This window comes from Pimephales promelas, chromosome 3 (genome assembly GCF_988280905.1).
Source record: "Pimephales promelas chromosome 3, fPimPro1.hap1.1, whole genome shotgun sequence".
Taxonomy (NCBI): domain Eukaryota; kingdom Metazoa; phylum Chordata; class Actinopteri; order Cypriniformes; family Leuciscidae; genus Pimephales; species Pimephales promelas.
Genome location: NC_142771.1, coordinates 1,437,497 through 1,454,645, shown reverse-complemented (window position 1 = coordinate 1,454,645; position 17,149 = coordinate 1,437,497). Strand labels below are relative to the sequence as shown.

The 17,149-nt window shown below is 41.2% G+C and overlaps 1 protein-coding gene and 1 long non-coding RNA gene across 3 annotated transcripts; both read right to left on the bottom strand.

Annotated features, from left to right (window-relative positions):
- Positions 1-478: 478 nt before the first annotated feature.
- LOC120462742 (uncharacterized) lies at positions 479-8,226 on the bottom strand. 2 transcript variants are annotated; one of them, XM_089129157.1, is made up of 3 exons: positions 8,121-8,226; positions 7,028-7,316; positions 479-2,186 (listed from the first exon to the last, which is right to left on the bottom strand). In XM_089129157.1, exons 2-3 carry the CDS (start codon positions 7,083-7,085, stop codon positions 979-981), a joined length of 1,266 nt encoding a protein of 421 aa, XP_088985283.1. In that variant the 5' UTR covers positions 7,086-7,316; positions 8,121-8,226; the 3' UTR covers positions 479-978. The 2 variants fall into 2 exon arrangements, with proteins under 2 accessions (XP_088985283.1, XP_088985284.1); XM_089129158.1 differs by having other exon boundaries at positions 7,028-7,306; positions 8,121-8,223.
- A 3,154-nt stretch (positions 8,227-11,380) lies between these two features.
- LOC120475997 (uncharacterized) lies at positions 11,381-16,805 on the bottom strand. Its single transcript, XR_016155315.1, has 4 exons — positions 16,549-16,805; positions 16,000-16,076; positions 14,970-15,135; positions 11,381-11,984 (listed from the first exon to the last, which is right to left on the bottom strand). It is a non-coding gene; the product is annotated as an uncharacterized LOC120475997 (long non-coding RNA).
- Positions 16,806-17,149: the final 344 nt, after the last annotated feature.

The following is a 17,149-nucleotide window of genomic DNA, read 5'->3' as shown; positions in this document are numbered from 1 at the left end:
TTGCATGAATTATTCTTGAATTGATCAAAGTGTGTAGAGGGAGAAGGTTACATAAAAAATATACCTTTTAAAAATGTATGTTAAATCCACTATTGTTTTATACTTAATTGGTTTATGTAGTAGCCTATTTAATGTAATTGCATCATATTTTATTTTAAATTACAGAAGAATTAAGAGTAATCCCTTTAATTAAATTACAATATTTAGATTACTTGGTAATTAATAAACACCTCTTTTTGTCTGGCGCTGTTGCCATGGTGACTCATAATATCTGTGCTCCATTGATAATGGCTTTTTATAGTTGTGGTGCAAGCGCTTAACTCAGAGTCGGTCAACTCAGAGTTGATTGAACTAACTCATTTCAGCTGTTCTGTAACCGAAAACTCAGAGTTTCCCATCTCAGGGTAAGTCAACTCTGAGTTCAAGCTTTAACTCAGAGTTGGTTGAACCTCCTTATTGAAACGGGCCCCAGCTCCAGTTTAAGAGTTCTGGGAGAAAAACAACGCTCGGGAACCAAATTCTACAGTTTAATATCCTGCTGTTTTTAAACAAATAAAGTGTAAATTGCAGGTTAACCACTACAGCCAATAAATGTGTCTGCAGCATTTTGGTATAAAACAACAAAAAACAATTGTGGGCAGTTCTTATCTTTCATGTATGCTATGTTTTTTTTTATTCTATACATTTTGAAAAATGAATGTGAAAAGTTGTCAAATGTCAAGAACAGTGTCTTCATTTTATGAATGCAGTAATGCATATTACAGTAATTCAAAATATAAAAATGTTTACAGTATTTAGTTACTGAGATTAAATTTACAGTAAACATACTGTGAAATGACCTACAGCAACTGACGTGTTAAATGCTGCCAGCAAGTTACTGTAAATTTCACAGTATTCTGTTTACAGTGCAGCAATGAGTACATCATGATCACAGCAGCGAGAGATGAGGAATTACAAGAACACAGATGAAGGGTTTGATCAAACTAAATACTGCAAACAGGGTTTCTCCACTGTGTGGATCCTCACGTGTATCTTCAGGCGACTTTTAATGGAGAAACTCTTTCCGCACTGATCACATGTGTGCGGCTTCTCTCCAGTGTGGATCCTCTCATGTGTTTTCAGATGTTGTGACTGACTGAATCTCTTGTCGCAGTGTGAACACTTGTAAGGTTTTTCTCCAGTGTGGATCCTCTCATGTGTTTTCTGATTTGCTGAATTACTGAATCTCTTGTCGCAGTGTGAACACTTGTAAGGTTGTTCTCCAGTGTGGATCCTCTGATGCAGTTTTAAACAGTTTGCTGAAATAAAAGTCTTCTCACACTCAATGCACATGTACTCTTTCACACCAGTGTGTATTTTCTGATGCCCATGTAAATATCGCAGCAGTGAAAAACTCTTTCCACACACAGAACATGAATACGGCTTCTCCTTCGTATGAACTCTCAGGTGTGTCTTCAGGTCTGATGCAGTAAGAAATGTTTTGCCACATTGATGACAAGTGAATGACTTTTGTCCAATGTGGATCTTCATGTGTTCTTTAAGGTGTACTGATTGTGTGAATCTCTTCCCACACTGATCACATGAGAACGGCTTCTCTCCGGTGTGGATCCTCATGTGAACATTAAGGGATGATGATTGACTGAAACACTTCCCGCATTGATCACATGAGAACGGCTTCTCTCCGGTGTGGATCCTCAAGTGAATCTCAAGATGTTGTTTGGTTGTTAAACTCTTCCCACACTGAGTGCAGGTGAAAGATTTATCTGCTCTTTTCTTTAAAAATGACTGTTTAGTCTTTGAGTAACTCAAGGGTTTTCCTCCAGGTTGGACATGATGTTTCTCCACTTCTCTCAGTTCTTTTCTCTCCTCTTTCACTTCTCTCAGTTCTTCTCTCTCCTCCTTCACTTCTCTCAGTTCTTCTCTCTCCTCCTTCACTTCTCTCAGTTCTTCTCTCTCCTCCTTCACTTCCATCAGTTCTTCTCTCTCCTCCTTCACTTCACTCAGTTCTTCTCTCTCCTCCTTCACTTCTCTCAGTTCTTCTCTCTCCTCCTTCACTTCCATCAGTTCTTCTCTCTCCTCCTTCACTTCACTCAGTTCTTCTCTCTCCTCCTTCACTTCTCTCAGTTCTTTTCTCTCCTCCTTCACTTCACTCCGTTCTTCTCTCTCCTCCTTCACTTCCATCAGGTCTGAAATGAAAGAAAAAAAGTTTGATTCCATTTTAAGCAAATCAAAAAATTAAACAAAGAGTATTTGTCACGACAAGCACACACAAACAGGTAAGAACCAAGAGCAGTTTTATTGGGTAATCCGTGAGTGTAAATCCAGGCAGGAAAAAGGCCAAAATCCAGGTAAGGGCAGTCCAAAACATATATCCAGATAGGAACAGATCTCCGTAGTGCTGGTAACATTTAACAAGGATCCCATGACAAAAACTAAAAAGGCAGGGTATTTATACACGTAAAAGTTTATACAGTCAGGCGGCCACGGTAGCAGAAAAAGTTCGGGAACAGACCCCGACTCATGACCAGAAACAGGCTCAGGCACCGGAACAGACACCGGCTCAGGAAGAGGAGACACCGGCACAGGAAGAGGAGACACCGGCTCAGGAACAGCAGACACCGGCTCAGGAAGAGCAGACACCGGCTCAGGAAGAGGAGACAGCGGCTCAGGTAGAGGAGGCACCGGCTCAAGAAGAGCAGACACCGGCTCAGGTAGAGGAGACACCGGCTCAGGAACAGCAGACACCGGCTCAGGAACAGCAGACACCGGCTCAGGAACAGCAGACACCGGCTCAGGAACAGCAGACACCGGCTCAGGAACAGCAGACACCGGCTCAGGAAGAGCAGACATCGGCTCAGGAAGAGCAGACACCGGCTCAGGAAGAGCAGACAACGGCTCAGAAAGAGGAGACACCGGCTCAGGAAGAGGAGGCACCGGCTCAAGAAGAGCAGACACCGGCTCAGGAAGAGCAGACACCGGCTCAGGAAGAGGAGACACCGGCTCAGGAACAGCAGACACCGGCTCGGGAACAGCAGACACCGGCTCAGGAAGAGGAGACACCGGCTCAGGAAGAGCAGACACCGGCTCGGGAAGAACAGACACCGGCTCAGGAAGAACAGACTCCGGCTCAGGAACAGCAGACACCGGCTCAGGAACAGCAGACATCGGCTCAGGAACAGCAGACACCGGCTCAGGAACAGCAGACACCGGCTCAGGAACAGCAGACATCGGCTCAGGAACAGCAGACACCGGCTCGGGAAGAACAGACACCGGCTCAGGAAGAACAGACTCCGGCTCAGGAACAGCAGACACCGGCTCAGGAACAGCAGACACCGGCTCAGGAACAGCAGACATCGGCTCAGGAACAGCAGACACCGGCTCGGGAACAGCAGACACCGGCTCGGGAACAGCAGACACCGGCTCGGGAACAGCAGACATCGGCTCAGGAACAGCAGACACCGGCTCAGGAAGAGCAGACACCGGCTCAGGAAGAGCAGACACCGGCTCGGGAACAGCAGACACCGGCTCGGGAACAGCAGACACCGGCTCGGGAACAGCAGACACCGGCTCAGGAACAGCAGACATCGGCTCAGGAACAGCAGACACCGGCTCAGGAAGAGCAGACACCGGCTCAGGAAGAGCAGACACCGGCTCGGGAACAGCAGACACCGGCTCGGGAAGAGCAGACAACGGCTCAGGAAGAGCAGACAACGGCTCAGGAAGAGCAGACACCACCTCAGGAACAGCAGACTCCGGCTCAGGAACAGCAGACACCGGCTCAGGAAGAGCAGACAGCGGCTCAGGAACAGCAGACATCGGCTCAGGAAGAGGAGACACCGGCCCCAGCTCAGGAAGAGCAGACACCGGCCCCAGCTCAGGAAGAACAGACACCGGCTCAGGAACACCAGACACCGGCCCCAGCTCAGGAAGAGCAGACACCGGCTCAGGAAGAGCAGACACCGGCCCCAGCTCAGGAAGAGCAGACAACGGCTCAGGAAGAGCAGACACCGGCTCAGGAACAGCAGTCTCCGGCCCCGGCTCAGGAAGAGCAGACAACGGCTCAGGAAGAGCAGACACCAGCTCAGGAACAGCAGACAGCGGCTCAGGAACAGCAGACACCGGCTCAGGAAGAGGAGACACCGGCCCCAGCTCAGGAAGAGCAGACACCGGCTCAGGAACACCAGACACCGGCCCCAGCTCAGGAAGAGCAGACACCGGCTCGGGAACAGCAGACACCGGCTCGGGAACAGCAGACACCGGCTCGGGAACAGCAGACACCAGCTGGGGAAGAGCAGACACCAGCTCAGGAAGAACAGACACCGGCTCAGGAAGAACAGACACCGGCTCGGGAACAGCAGACACCGGCTCGGGAACAGCAGACACCGGCTCGGGAACAGCAGACACCAGCTGGGGAAGAGCAGACACCAGCTCAGGAAGAACAGACACCGGCTCAGGAAGAGCAGACACCGGCTCGGGAAGAACAGACACCGGCTCGGGAACAGCAGACACCGGCTCGGGAACAGCAGACACCGGCTCGGGAACAGCAGACACCGGCTCGGGAAGAGCAGACACCAGCTCAGGAAGAACAGACACTGGCTCGGGAACAGCAGACACCGGCTCAGGAAGAACAGACACCGGCTCGGGAACAGCAGACACCGGCTCGGGAACAGCAGACACCGGCTCGGGAACAGCAGACACCGGCTCAGGAAGAACAGACACCGGCTCAGGAACAGCAGACACCGGCTCGGGAACAGCAGACACCGGCTCAGGAACAGCAGACACCGGCTCGGGAACAGCAGTCTCCGGCTCGGAAACAGCAGTCTCCGGCGCAGGAACAGCAGGCACCGGCTCAGGAACAGGAGGCACCGGCCCCGGCTCAGCAGACACCGGCTCAGGAACAGCAGACACAGGCTCGGGAAGAACAGACACCGGCTCGGGAACAGCAGACACCGGCTCAGGAACAGCAGACACAGGCTCGGGAAGAACAGACACCGGCTCGGGAACAGCAGACACCGGCTCGGGAACAGCAGTTTCCGGCTCGGGAACAGCAGTCTCCGGCTCAGGAACAGCAGTCTCCGGCTCAGGAACAGCAGGCACCAGCCCTAGCTCAGCAGACACCGGTTTAGGAACAGCAGGCACCGGCTCAGGAACAGGAGGCACCAGCCCCGGCTCAGCAGACACGGCTCAGGAACAGCAGACACCGGCTTGGGAAGAACAGACACCGGCTCGGGAACAGCAGACACCGGCTCGGGAACAGCAGTCTCCGGCTCAGGAACAGCAGTCTCCGGCTCAGGAACAGCAGACACCGGCTCCAGCTCAGGAACAGGAACCATGGACACGAAAGGTCTGAAAGGCCTCTCCAGGATCTGAGCCCGACGCTCCAAATATTCGGTTAGTGCCACCCCTCGGCCCCGATAATTGGCATCTCCTGATCTCTCTCTGGCTTATGTGAACAGTCTCTGGCTGGGCAGACGTGACGTGAACAATCTCTGGCTGGGCCTCCGGAAGAACGTCGAGCTGATGGGGCACGGCCTCAGAGCACTTGGGGAGGCTAGAGGTCTTCCCCCTCCTCCACCGTCTCTGATGGCGATGTGTTGACTCTGGTCTGGGCGGAATCGGAAGCGGATGGAGCTCTAAGCTGGACATCACCAGCCCAGGGTCGAAGAGAGACCGAAGACGAGAGTGATGCCGGGACTCACCTCTAGTACCTCCTCTCCTACGACCTCCACGGACCCCAGAAAACCTGGACAGGTGGGTTCCCTCAAACAAACATCCGTGTTCGATGGAAAGGGGCTCAGGAGATTCTACCACCACGGTGATGCAAGCCCATAATGCAAAGCACCCGAAAATATTCATCTGAGACAGCACCTCCCCAGATTGCGCAATCCCCCTCTGCTGCTTCTTCTCACTCTCTGTGGCTGGGGAAGAGGCACAAAAACCCATACCGCTGGATCTATTCATGATGGGATCCTTTCGGATCAAAAACTAATTTAGAATTAAGAAGAATTAATTTACTCAAAGTTCTGTTTGTGAGACAGAACTTTATACATGAAGACTTATAGGCTACAAACAATAGAAACCAGTTAGGACCTGCTAATCTGAGCAATGCTTTTTCTTTGTCATTCACACCAATCAGTTTCTATGGGCCATTCATCTGTGTGGTACACACCTTTACAGACACCGATAGAGTTGATTACATCTGAGGCATAGTAACAATGTAAATGCATCTGACTAAAGTTAACTGAAAATACTCATAATCTTTCACGCCAACATCTTGATGTGGGTCTGGCTTGCCAGGCTAGCTCAGATACGGTCCAGTTCTGGTTTATTGGTTTTATTTTTTCGCTCTTGGCTGACATGTGGCATTACTATACACCGTCGTAGAATCTATGATCTGTGGTTGGAATTAAACAGCACAGACGGACAAACAAAATTCAACAATATTATCTTAATAATAATGTATTGCATGACATCTCAAGCTAGCAACCTTAAACATACAGATTACGTAAGCTTCCCACAACAATATTTTACAACCTTTTCATGATCATTTTATTTTAGATGGATTACTGCTGGGATGCTTGGATGTAATAAAATATCCAAGTTTCTCTCTTTGAATGCAATTACTGAAATAAATCAACATTTTGATTATTTTCTAATTATATGACCAACACCTGTATAAATTAGAGTTTGCTTAAGTTATAATTACAACCATGTCAGCCTTATTGGAAAGTTCTTTAACTTGATATAGTTTGGCATTAACTGTTTATTGGTAAAAATAATTATAATAATAACTATATTGAAAAGTTATTGGCAACACCGTTGCAAAGAATTGTTGAACCATATATAAATAAAACAAAAAAGTGCTAAAATAATATTTATGATCTTTAATGACCATTTGTTGAAAGTAAACAAGAACATTTTGTATAATTCCATAGTTGAACTGTTTATCTAAAGGTGATGAAAAGCTTGAATGTTTCAAACATGAATGTTGTCCAGCATCATGAGTGAATGAAGAATAAACACCAACCTCTTTGTTCTTCAGGATCTTCAGTGTGTTTCATTCTCCAGGGTTCTGGATCACTCATGTTCTCACGGTCCTCTTTAATAAACTCAGTCTTTGCAGATTTCAGCTCTTCCTGATGCTTTCATGCTCGTCTTCACTTGTAGCTGATGGGAATTTACAGTGTTTATTGGAGAATTACAGCTTCACTGATGACGTGATCGATGTGGGAGGAGCTTCACTGGTGTTGTGAATGTTGTGGGAGGAGCTTCACTGATGATGAATGCCAGTGTGGGAGGAGATGATCTGCAAAAATCTATAATGTTCAAAAAAATCTATAATCAGTTACTGAGTTTGTTTTTGTACTAAATATGTTCTTCTGTATATTGTAAAGCAACTGATGCTAATTCAAAACTTATTTTATTACTCGGATTAACTAATCCGACCTCTAATTAAAATATAGCAGATACCTAGAAATACAGAAAGGAACACAAATGATGAATTGAAAATTCAAAAATATATGTTAGTAATTGTCAGAAAAATGTACATATTTGTAACAAACAAATACCTTTAGTCTTAGACCAGTGAAATGAGCTTAAAGTGTCAATTTACAGACATCAGCATAATACATGAGGTGAAAACTGGAACTATTATTAGAACTATATACAGGCCTAGTACGACAGTTATCAGTATAAACGTGTGCATGTGAATTAAATGTGGGACAATGGCCTTCATCATCTCAGTGAGTTAATGCTGTGAATCAGGAAGGAATCGTCATTATGCAGATTGAGGACTGATGTGTCTCTTACACCTCTAACACACATCTGTGCCCTGTGTTACACACGTGCTTATTTTCACCAGACTAACGTGTGTTCTATAATGGACCATCTAGATACTGAGACATATGTTAAAGTACAACAAAAACGTTAATGGAGTCAGATTACTGCTATTGGAGTGAGGTGACTAAATGCTTCCTATTATTGGTTCAAAATAGCAATATAAAACAATGTTTTCAGCAGGGTTGATCAGCTTTTTTCGAAGGCTTTATTGATTTTACGGGGTGCAGTCTAACATTTGTTTACTTCATTTAAACAAACGCATTATTTTCCATATTATTTACCTTTATTCCACACCGCTGTGTCTGTGTTGTGTCTCTTCTCGTAAACCGGGCTGATGATTTCCTGGTTGTAAGAAGCCTTTCCCTCAGAAATACATGACGCGCTCTGATTGGTCAGCTTGGCTTTTGTGTTGTGATTCGCTAAGCGCCTAGTTCTGGTTCACGCTGTTCGGAAACGTCACGCCGTTACCACTTGCACTTGTACTTGAAAAGGTATGGGTGCTGAAAGAGGCCAAAATAGACTATTTTCTATCGTATTAGGACACAGTACAATTTCATTATGTTTCTTTCTCTGTAGGCCTGTATGAATTAATTATTACATAATTTATTATATTAATGATAATTATACATCTTACCATTTTTTATTTTAATATGTTTATATTGTAATTATTATATGACATTAATGTTAATTAAATGTGATATTAATGTTAATTATCATACATTATTTTTTTTTTTGCATTTTTATTGTTGATTTTAATGTTCGTAGCTATATAAAGAATTCATTAATAATTATACATCCATATTATACATTTTTATGTAAATTTTATGTTTATTTTCACTGTAGTGTCTAGCAGACTTTTGGGGTTTTACCCTTTAGACAATGGAGTGTTTTTAAGATTTCCGTCTAAACGAAAGGCATCTGATAAAATATGTTTAGGTTTTCATCTGCGAGCGTTCTTTTGTAGTAAACAGATGCTTTTTCAGAACAAGTTTCGTTTCGTTTTTTTAATAATATTGTGTCCTCTATTGCCCGGACTCGACTCGGATATTTTTCCGATTATAAGTCAGAGTCCGTGTCAAGTCCCAGTACACATTCTCCCAGTACACATTCGAGTGCGTAAAAATAGTAAAAATTAAAATGTTGAAGCATTGCCAACAGAATGAAAGTCTGTTTACAGATATTGCATCATTTTATAGTTAAATAGCCCTGGGATTAAAAGTTTAGGACTTAAGGTCCTGAATGGAACTGGTGAAATAGAAACATTCACACTTGTGCCAAAATAATATAAAATCTGAAAAAGTGAAAAATGTCCATAAGGTTAAGGGTTAAATGGATGTATGTTGTATCGTTGTTCTGCAGTTCTAAGAAAGCTTCTCAACGGTTGTGGTTTAGATGACATTTGACTGAGGGAAACCTCGCCCACACACAAACACATGTGGGTGGATTAGATTTCGGAGATGTAAGAATTAAACTATAAACATATCAGAATCAGAAAGAGCTTTATTGGCAAGTGCTTAAACACAGGAATCACTCTAACACAACAAACAAGGCAAATTCTAAGAATAAAAATATAAAAAATACAGAAATATAAGTTCACAGTTGGGTTTATTCAGAATAGAGTAGTAGCCTATGAATACATAAAAATATCACCTGAGTTGTTTGTTATTAATCATGAAAACTTGGGTAACTTTTACCTATCTTTAACCAGCTAATAAATACTACATTGCTAATTGGTGACACAATTGATAGCGATTGCTGAATGAGTAATGTAACACATTAATCAAACAAACTTGTACCATGATGGACCATGAATACACTGTAAAAAATTTACTGTAAAATTTACAGTAACTTACTGGCAACGATTAGCCAGTAAGTTACTGTGAATTCTCTTTACAGTAAGGGTACTGTACTTCCATTTACAGTATTTTATGTTTATACTGTGAATTCAAAAACATTTAAATACTGTGATTTTAGTTGTATTTACAGTAACTTACTGGCTAATCATTGCCAGTAAGTTACTGTGAATACGTTTTACAGTAAGGGTAGTGTACTTTTCACAGTATTTTATGTAAACACTGTGAAATCAAAAACATTGAAATATTTTGATTTTAGTTGTATTTACAGCATTGATTGTTTTACTGTAGAAGAAAATTTCAATTTAATTTACATACAAAAAACATTAAGCACTGTTTTTTATGTATTGTATGCAACACAGTACTATAAACAGTAGATAACGGTTAAGCACTGTAAATTCAGTTTCTCACTGTACAATTTAAATACTATATCACTATCATTTAATATTAGCCATCATTAAAAGAAACACCCATTTTTCTAAAACATTGCAATCAACTGCAGACAATAAGAAAATTGTTAACAGTTATTTATTTAAAAAGATTTGGTGAACAGAAATGACAAAACAGGTACAACAAAGGGATAATGGACATTGGACAACATGCCATTATACCATCCAAAGTTAATGCACGTTCTATGCAAGTAATGTGGCCACAACACCCAGTGGAGTGTTAACTTTAGATAGTCTAATGGCGTGAAGTCTATTATCATGCTTATTCTACTGTTGCTATATTCAAAGGAACACTCCGACTTTTTGGGACTTTAGCTTTTTCACCGTATCCCCCAGAGTTAGATAAATCCTTACATACCTTTTTCATCTCCATGCGTGCTGTAACTCTGTCTGACACACCCACCGCTAGCCTATAGCTTAGCACAAAGACTGGATGTAAATGGCTCCAGCTAGCATACTAATCCCAATAAGTAACAAAATAACGCAAACATTTTCCTATTTATGTTGTGATTTGTATAAATCAGGATGTACAAATAACAAGGTCATATGAGACACAGCCATCATTTAACCGCATATTGGGAACTATAGTCTCAGAAGGCGAACCACTGCTAGTGATAACCGCAGCACCTGAGACGCGCCGTGGAGAGGAGCAGAGAGTTCGTTCAGAGTTGGATTAATAGAGTCAGCAATTACTAGATAGTGAAAGCATAGTTTACAATCATGGGTGTTCGCTGTATTTTAAAAGAGCTGCGACAATAAATGGGAGACCAGGTAATGCCATGATGTTTCATAGAATTCCAAACAAAAATGCTGACCTGTGATATTTATTAGTCAGGATGCATTTTTGTTCGGAATTCTTTGAAACATCATGGCATTACCTGGTCTCCCATTTATTGTCGCAGCTCTTTACAATACAGCGAACACCCATGATTGTAAACTATGCTTTCACTATCTAGTAATTGCTGACTCTATTATTCCAACTCTGAACGAACTCTCTGCTCCTCTCCATAACGCGTCTCGGGTGCTGCGGTTATCACTCCGCCCAAGTAGCAGTGCTTCGCCTTCTGAGAATATAGTTCCCAATATTTATACGGTAAAGATGGCTGTCACATATGACCTTGTTTTTTGTACACTCTGTGACTATACAAATCACAACATGTAAATAGGAAAATGTTTGCGTTATTTTGTCACTTATTGGGATTAGTATGCTAGTTGGTGCCATTTAGACCCAGTCTTTGTGCTAAGCTAGGCTAGCGGTGGGTGTGTCAGACAGAGTTACAGCATGCACGAGATATATCTAACTCTGGGGGATACAGTGAATATGCTAAAGTCCCAACAAGTTGTCGTGTTCCTTTAATTTACGACTGAAGAAAATTTTACAAAACGTTTTTTTAAAGTTACAGAGCAAATTCTTATTAGTTCATTCAATAGTTCTGTATGACAGGTTGCTATGACGGAACAATAGGCTAATACAAATTGATACAACGAGCCTATTTCATTACAAGATTTGTAAAGTTACAGAGCAAACTGTTACTAGTTCATTCACTAGTTCCGTATGACTAGTTGCTATAATGGAACAATAATGCAAATTGATACAATACAGTCAAAAAATTTAACTACTTTGAAGTTGTGCAAATAACTGATTACCCCATTCTAAAGAGCAATAAATAACATTATGGCAATATTGAAATAAAATAAAACATTGAACTTTAAAAAAATATATATTTAACATTTGCATGAACATTTAAAACAGAAAGGAAAATAAACTTCCCCTGCCACTTGGCAAAGGTCTGTGGCCTCTTGCATGCCTTGACCTTGGAGACAGAGAATCCTATTTGGAGCCCTGAAATTAAAGAAGAAAACACATTAAATCGACTGAATGGTTTCGAAAACGGTAAAACTCAACTGTTTAACTCTGGGAGAGTTGTAGAGCCAATAAAAAACAAAAGTGGAGTGTTCCTTTAACAAATACAACTTATTTAAATAATTTAGGCTACTAGTAAATGGTGAAATTAACATTTAGAAAGTTTAATAAATGCTGTAGAAGTGCAGTTTATTAATAGTTAATGTTAACTAATGTAGTTAACTAGAGTTTAATAAATGGAACCATATTGTAAAGTGTTACCAATTTGTTATACACCGATTCAGACGTCTCGTGACAGATCAGTTATTTTAACTAGAGCCCGACTGATAAGGGATTTTGAAGGCCGATACCGATACAAATATTTGTTGGTTTTAAAATCCGATATTCCTATATATCGGCCGATATATATATATATATATATATATATATATATATTTTAAGAAACACGCAACAAAACATAACAGATTACCCTAACATTAGTTATTTGTAGTTATTTATGAGATTTAACTAGTATAGATGGTATAGCATGGTAAACGTGCGTGCCAGTGATGCAGAATTGACCACGCATGGTCAAGATCAACCTCTTGAAAGCAGATGGACTCTGACACAGTGGGCATCGCAATTCAACAGCCATACTGACACCTGTTAGCATTGCAAACCCGCTCTTCGCCCCAAACCACCACCGGCTGTTCTACATAGCAACGTAACTTACATGGTGTTGACGAGACGGGAATATGATGGCAGACATCGTGAACAATGTTTGAACACGTGAACACAGTGCAGATTGTCAACATAACATTAGACATTGTCTTTTTGGCTAATAACTGTACCTAACATTAGTCGTCCGTGGTTAAAACACTGTGGCGTAAACAGTTTGATGTTGGGATATTCACTGCCCAATTAACTAAAGCCAACCAACCCCGATACGTCACATGTTAGAATACTGCGCAATGGCGGCACCCTGGCGGCGAAAGATATAAAGTTTTTTCTTTTATATGTTTACATTTGTCATGTGTCTTGTATAATTGTTGATTATAGTGGAAATCCATCTAGTAAATCATGTAAACTTGATTGACTGCTTAATTTCCCCTTTAAAGGATTAGTTCTTAAAGGAGAACTCCAGTGCAAAATGAACCTTTGGTCTAATAACATATTGGTACCTAGTCGGCCATTCTCTGAGATTTGTTTTTATGATAATCGAATGTAAAGTGTTTTATCTCTGAAAACTGTTTAGTGTATAACGCTAGTATATGGGGGCATTGACTAAGTAAAAAGAAATCGCTAGTTAATACCACTAACAAGGCTCAAAATAGCCCCATACTAACATAGTAACATAATGAGGGTCCCTACATCCAAAACGAAGCATTGAGAACTTTGTAAGTGTACAGACAGTATAATAAGAAGATATTTTATCAAGACAGTCCACTTCGCGTATACAGGCAGGAGCCATCTTGGGAAAACAGTCTCGACAAGTCGAACCACGAATGCCGTTTGGTGTTAGTGTGGGGCTATTTTGAGTCTTGTTAGTGGTATTAACTAGCGATAGATCTAACTTATTATATGTCCCCATATACTAGCGTTATAATCTAAACAGTTTTTAGAGATAAAACTCTTTACATTCGATTATCATGAAAACAAATATCAGAGAACGGCTGACTAGGTAAAAATGTGTTATTAGACCAACGGTTCATTTTACGCCGGAGTTCCCCTTTAAATTCTTTTCCACTGAAGAAAGAAAGAGATGGATATCTTGGATGCCATTGGGGTGAGTTAATTATAAGGAAATTTACATTTTGAGGTGAACTAATCCTTTAGGTTTAAAATAAAAATGTTTAAATGTAATATATTTGTCTCATGGTCCTTATTTTAAATAGGTCATAAAAATATAAATAATTGTCGATATCAACCAATATGAAACACTTATATCGTGATACAGTTTTCAGACATATCGCCCAGCCCTATTTAGGGCCCTATGATTTCCGCGATAACGAAATCGCGGACGGAATCGCGGAATTGGCCAATTAACGCGGAATCTAGTGTTAACGCGGAATTTCGTGGATTTTTACATATTTGGTTTGAAATTCTGTTTTTGTGTGGGAGAAGAACGTATGTCTGGTGAAAATGCAGACCGGGGGAAGCAAATCTGGGCGACTCAACCCCCCAACCCGTCATTTCAGCTCCAATGACGAAATCAAAATCAATGAAAGCATGGCGAAGCGGCTCTCCATTCGTCGACTAAAAGTTAAGAAACTCAACGCTATAAGCCGTCAGTGCCGAGCAGTTCGCACGTGATTTATGCAGTGTTTACCACACTTAATTCGCCGCCACATACTGCGTTTCGGTTTTTAACACTATTTAAAACACGCAGCGTATTCATTCAGTTGTATTTCCCCGCTCTCCCTCCGTCTCTCTCTCACTCACGCGTCTCTCACACACACACACACACACACACGACGTGCACACCACGTCTGTCTGAGGCGCCGGACTGGACAAAGGCGAAGCGAACTCCATGAGAGACAGAGTGTGACTTTATTTAAACTTATAAACTAATATAATTTATATTACTGGACAGTTTAAAGCTCATAACCATATTTTGTTGTTACTTGAAGAGTGCAGTGTTATGTTGCATCATGCAGTATTTGTCCTGAAAAGGCTACTGAGTAAAAAGGTCATTCCTAATTTATTTTTATTTTTTTAATACATTTTTATCATTAACTTTAAAAGCATACTATTTTTTACAACTAAATTAACAGTCAAGGGTAAAAAAAAAACCTAATTCCCTAAAATTAAAACGGAAAAAACAAAATTTGGGAAAAAATAAAACGGAATTTGGGAAAAAATAAAACGGATTTCATAGGGCCCTACCTATTACATAACATTTTAAAGGGAGAAGATGATTTTGAACAGCTTTTCAATTGTCAATGTGCTTTTACATTGCAGTCAAATTATTTAATATAAAAATACCTCTGATTAAACTCCAGTGTTGTGCTGGCTTCCACCTAATACTGTAGGTTGAATACGTAACAGGCGAAGAGAGCGGCCAAGGCAGTGGTGAAGTCCACCATGTGAGCACCAGGTGGGGTTACGACCCTCCCCTTGATCGACAGCATCCATTTTTTTGTAGTCTCTCCTTAGTAAAGACAAGAGTCATCACAAAAATTATATTTCATAGCGATACATTTAATAAAAGATTTTTTCCACATAAATTATTGTAAAAACAGGGCAGGGAGCATACATATCTTTGAAGCAGTGGATTAAAGGATTGATTAGTTCACCTCAAAATGAAAATCTCCTAATAATTTACTCACCCTAATGCCATCCAAGATATCCATGTCTTTCTTTCCTTAGTGGAAGAGAAATTAAGTTTAGGGAAAACATTTCTTGATTTTTCTTTGGATAATAGGCTTCAATTGTAAACAACGTTTTAAAGTCCAAATGAATGCAGTTTCAAAGGTCTTTGAAGTACTTCAACGCACTATACAGGTTCCCAGCTGAGGATTATTGTCTTATCTAGCGAAATGATCAGTCATTTTCTGAAAAAAAAATTATATTTTATATACTTTTTATCTACAATTGTTGGACTACTGGAGCCCATTATTCAAAGAAAAATCTAGAAATGTTTTCCTACAAAAATGTAATTTCTCTTTCATTGAGGAAGGATAAAAACATGGATATCTTGTAAATTATTCGGAAACTTTCATTTTGAGGTGAACTAATCCTTTAAATAGCAGTTACTGGTTTGGTGATAGAAAAACAATGAGTGATGCAGGCATAGCAAGCAATCTGAAATAGTAATCACGACATTATAGGTGGCTACTAAAAATAAGAGAGTAACTTACTCCACATAACTTTAGTTTTTGAAGTGACTGCTGACTAGTGCAGAGAATGGCACGACACAAACTCATTGCATTCACGAGTGTTTTCCAGAAACGTTGCTTTGCTTGTGCATAAAGTTATACATTAAGGATTTGTTAACAGTGAATGTGAAACTTACCAAGCATGATAATCCTTGGAGTGATAGGGAGGAGACAGCTGGGCCTCTACATCTGAGGGAGTGGTACCGTTAGTCTCCTATGCCAGCAAAGATAAAGAGTCACTCGAAAGAAGGTAACTAACTAGGATAGAAAAAGCTTTATAAAAATTGTTGATAAGAAAGCAATGAGCCTTTTTTTTCTCTTTAGGTTTGTGCATGTTTACTCATAAAAAAACGAAGTAACTTACCACAATAACTTTATCAATTACCACTCTAAGTTACATCAATTTTCTCTTAATTAAAATATTGTTCACACAGTGGACACCAGTGACTTAACTGTTAAGTTACCCAGCATTTAACCAATAATTGAGATAGACGTTAGCACCATGTTATAACTTAACGTTATTATTTATTGTGAGGTGAGGTCTATTAAAGAAAAAATGCTCAACCACCAATAACATAAACCTGACACAAACAAACCTGTATTTACTTGAACAATTGGAGGCTTGTCAACCTGCATTATGTTGGGGGGTGTAAAATGGTACGTAAAGTTAACGTTACTTAACTTACTGATTTTCTGGAAGTCCCGAATCCCCATTAGCAGTTGGTGAAGGATCCGCGATCCCAAGATGGAAACTCCGGCTGAGGCAACGGGTGGGGGAAAAATATTCTCCTGGCTAGCTAGCTACCGATAACTAGGTAAACTGTTGGCTAACTAATACTAATAGCTAACGTTTAAAGGCTGTAAAAACGTCTCCGTCGGCGCTCTCACGGAAACGTTTTCGCTGAATTCCTCTCAGGCAAAAAGTGAAAGAAATCAACACAAAGACGAAAACAAAATAAACTAGAATGTACATTTCCAGAGGAAAATGTGAAGTGGTGCTTGCAGTGGCAAAACTCACCACCCGGTTGCTAGGGTGTTATGGCTGGTTGCTATGGTGTTCTGGGTGGTTGCTAGGCGGTTGTTAGGGTATTCTGGGTGGTTGCTAGGGTGTTGCTAGCGTGTTCTGGGTGGTTGCTAGGTTGTTGCTAAGAGGTTGGTAGTTGTCACAGATGGTTACTATGAAGTTTGTAGCATTTTCTTGGCATGATTTAGCACTTAGCTAATCAATATTAGCATGTAGCTATTCTCTGCTAGCATGTGTAGCATGTAGCAAGTCATGTTTGCTAG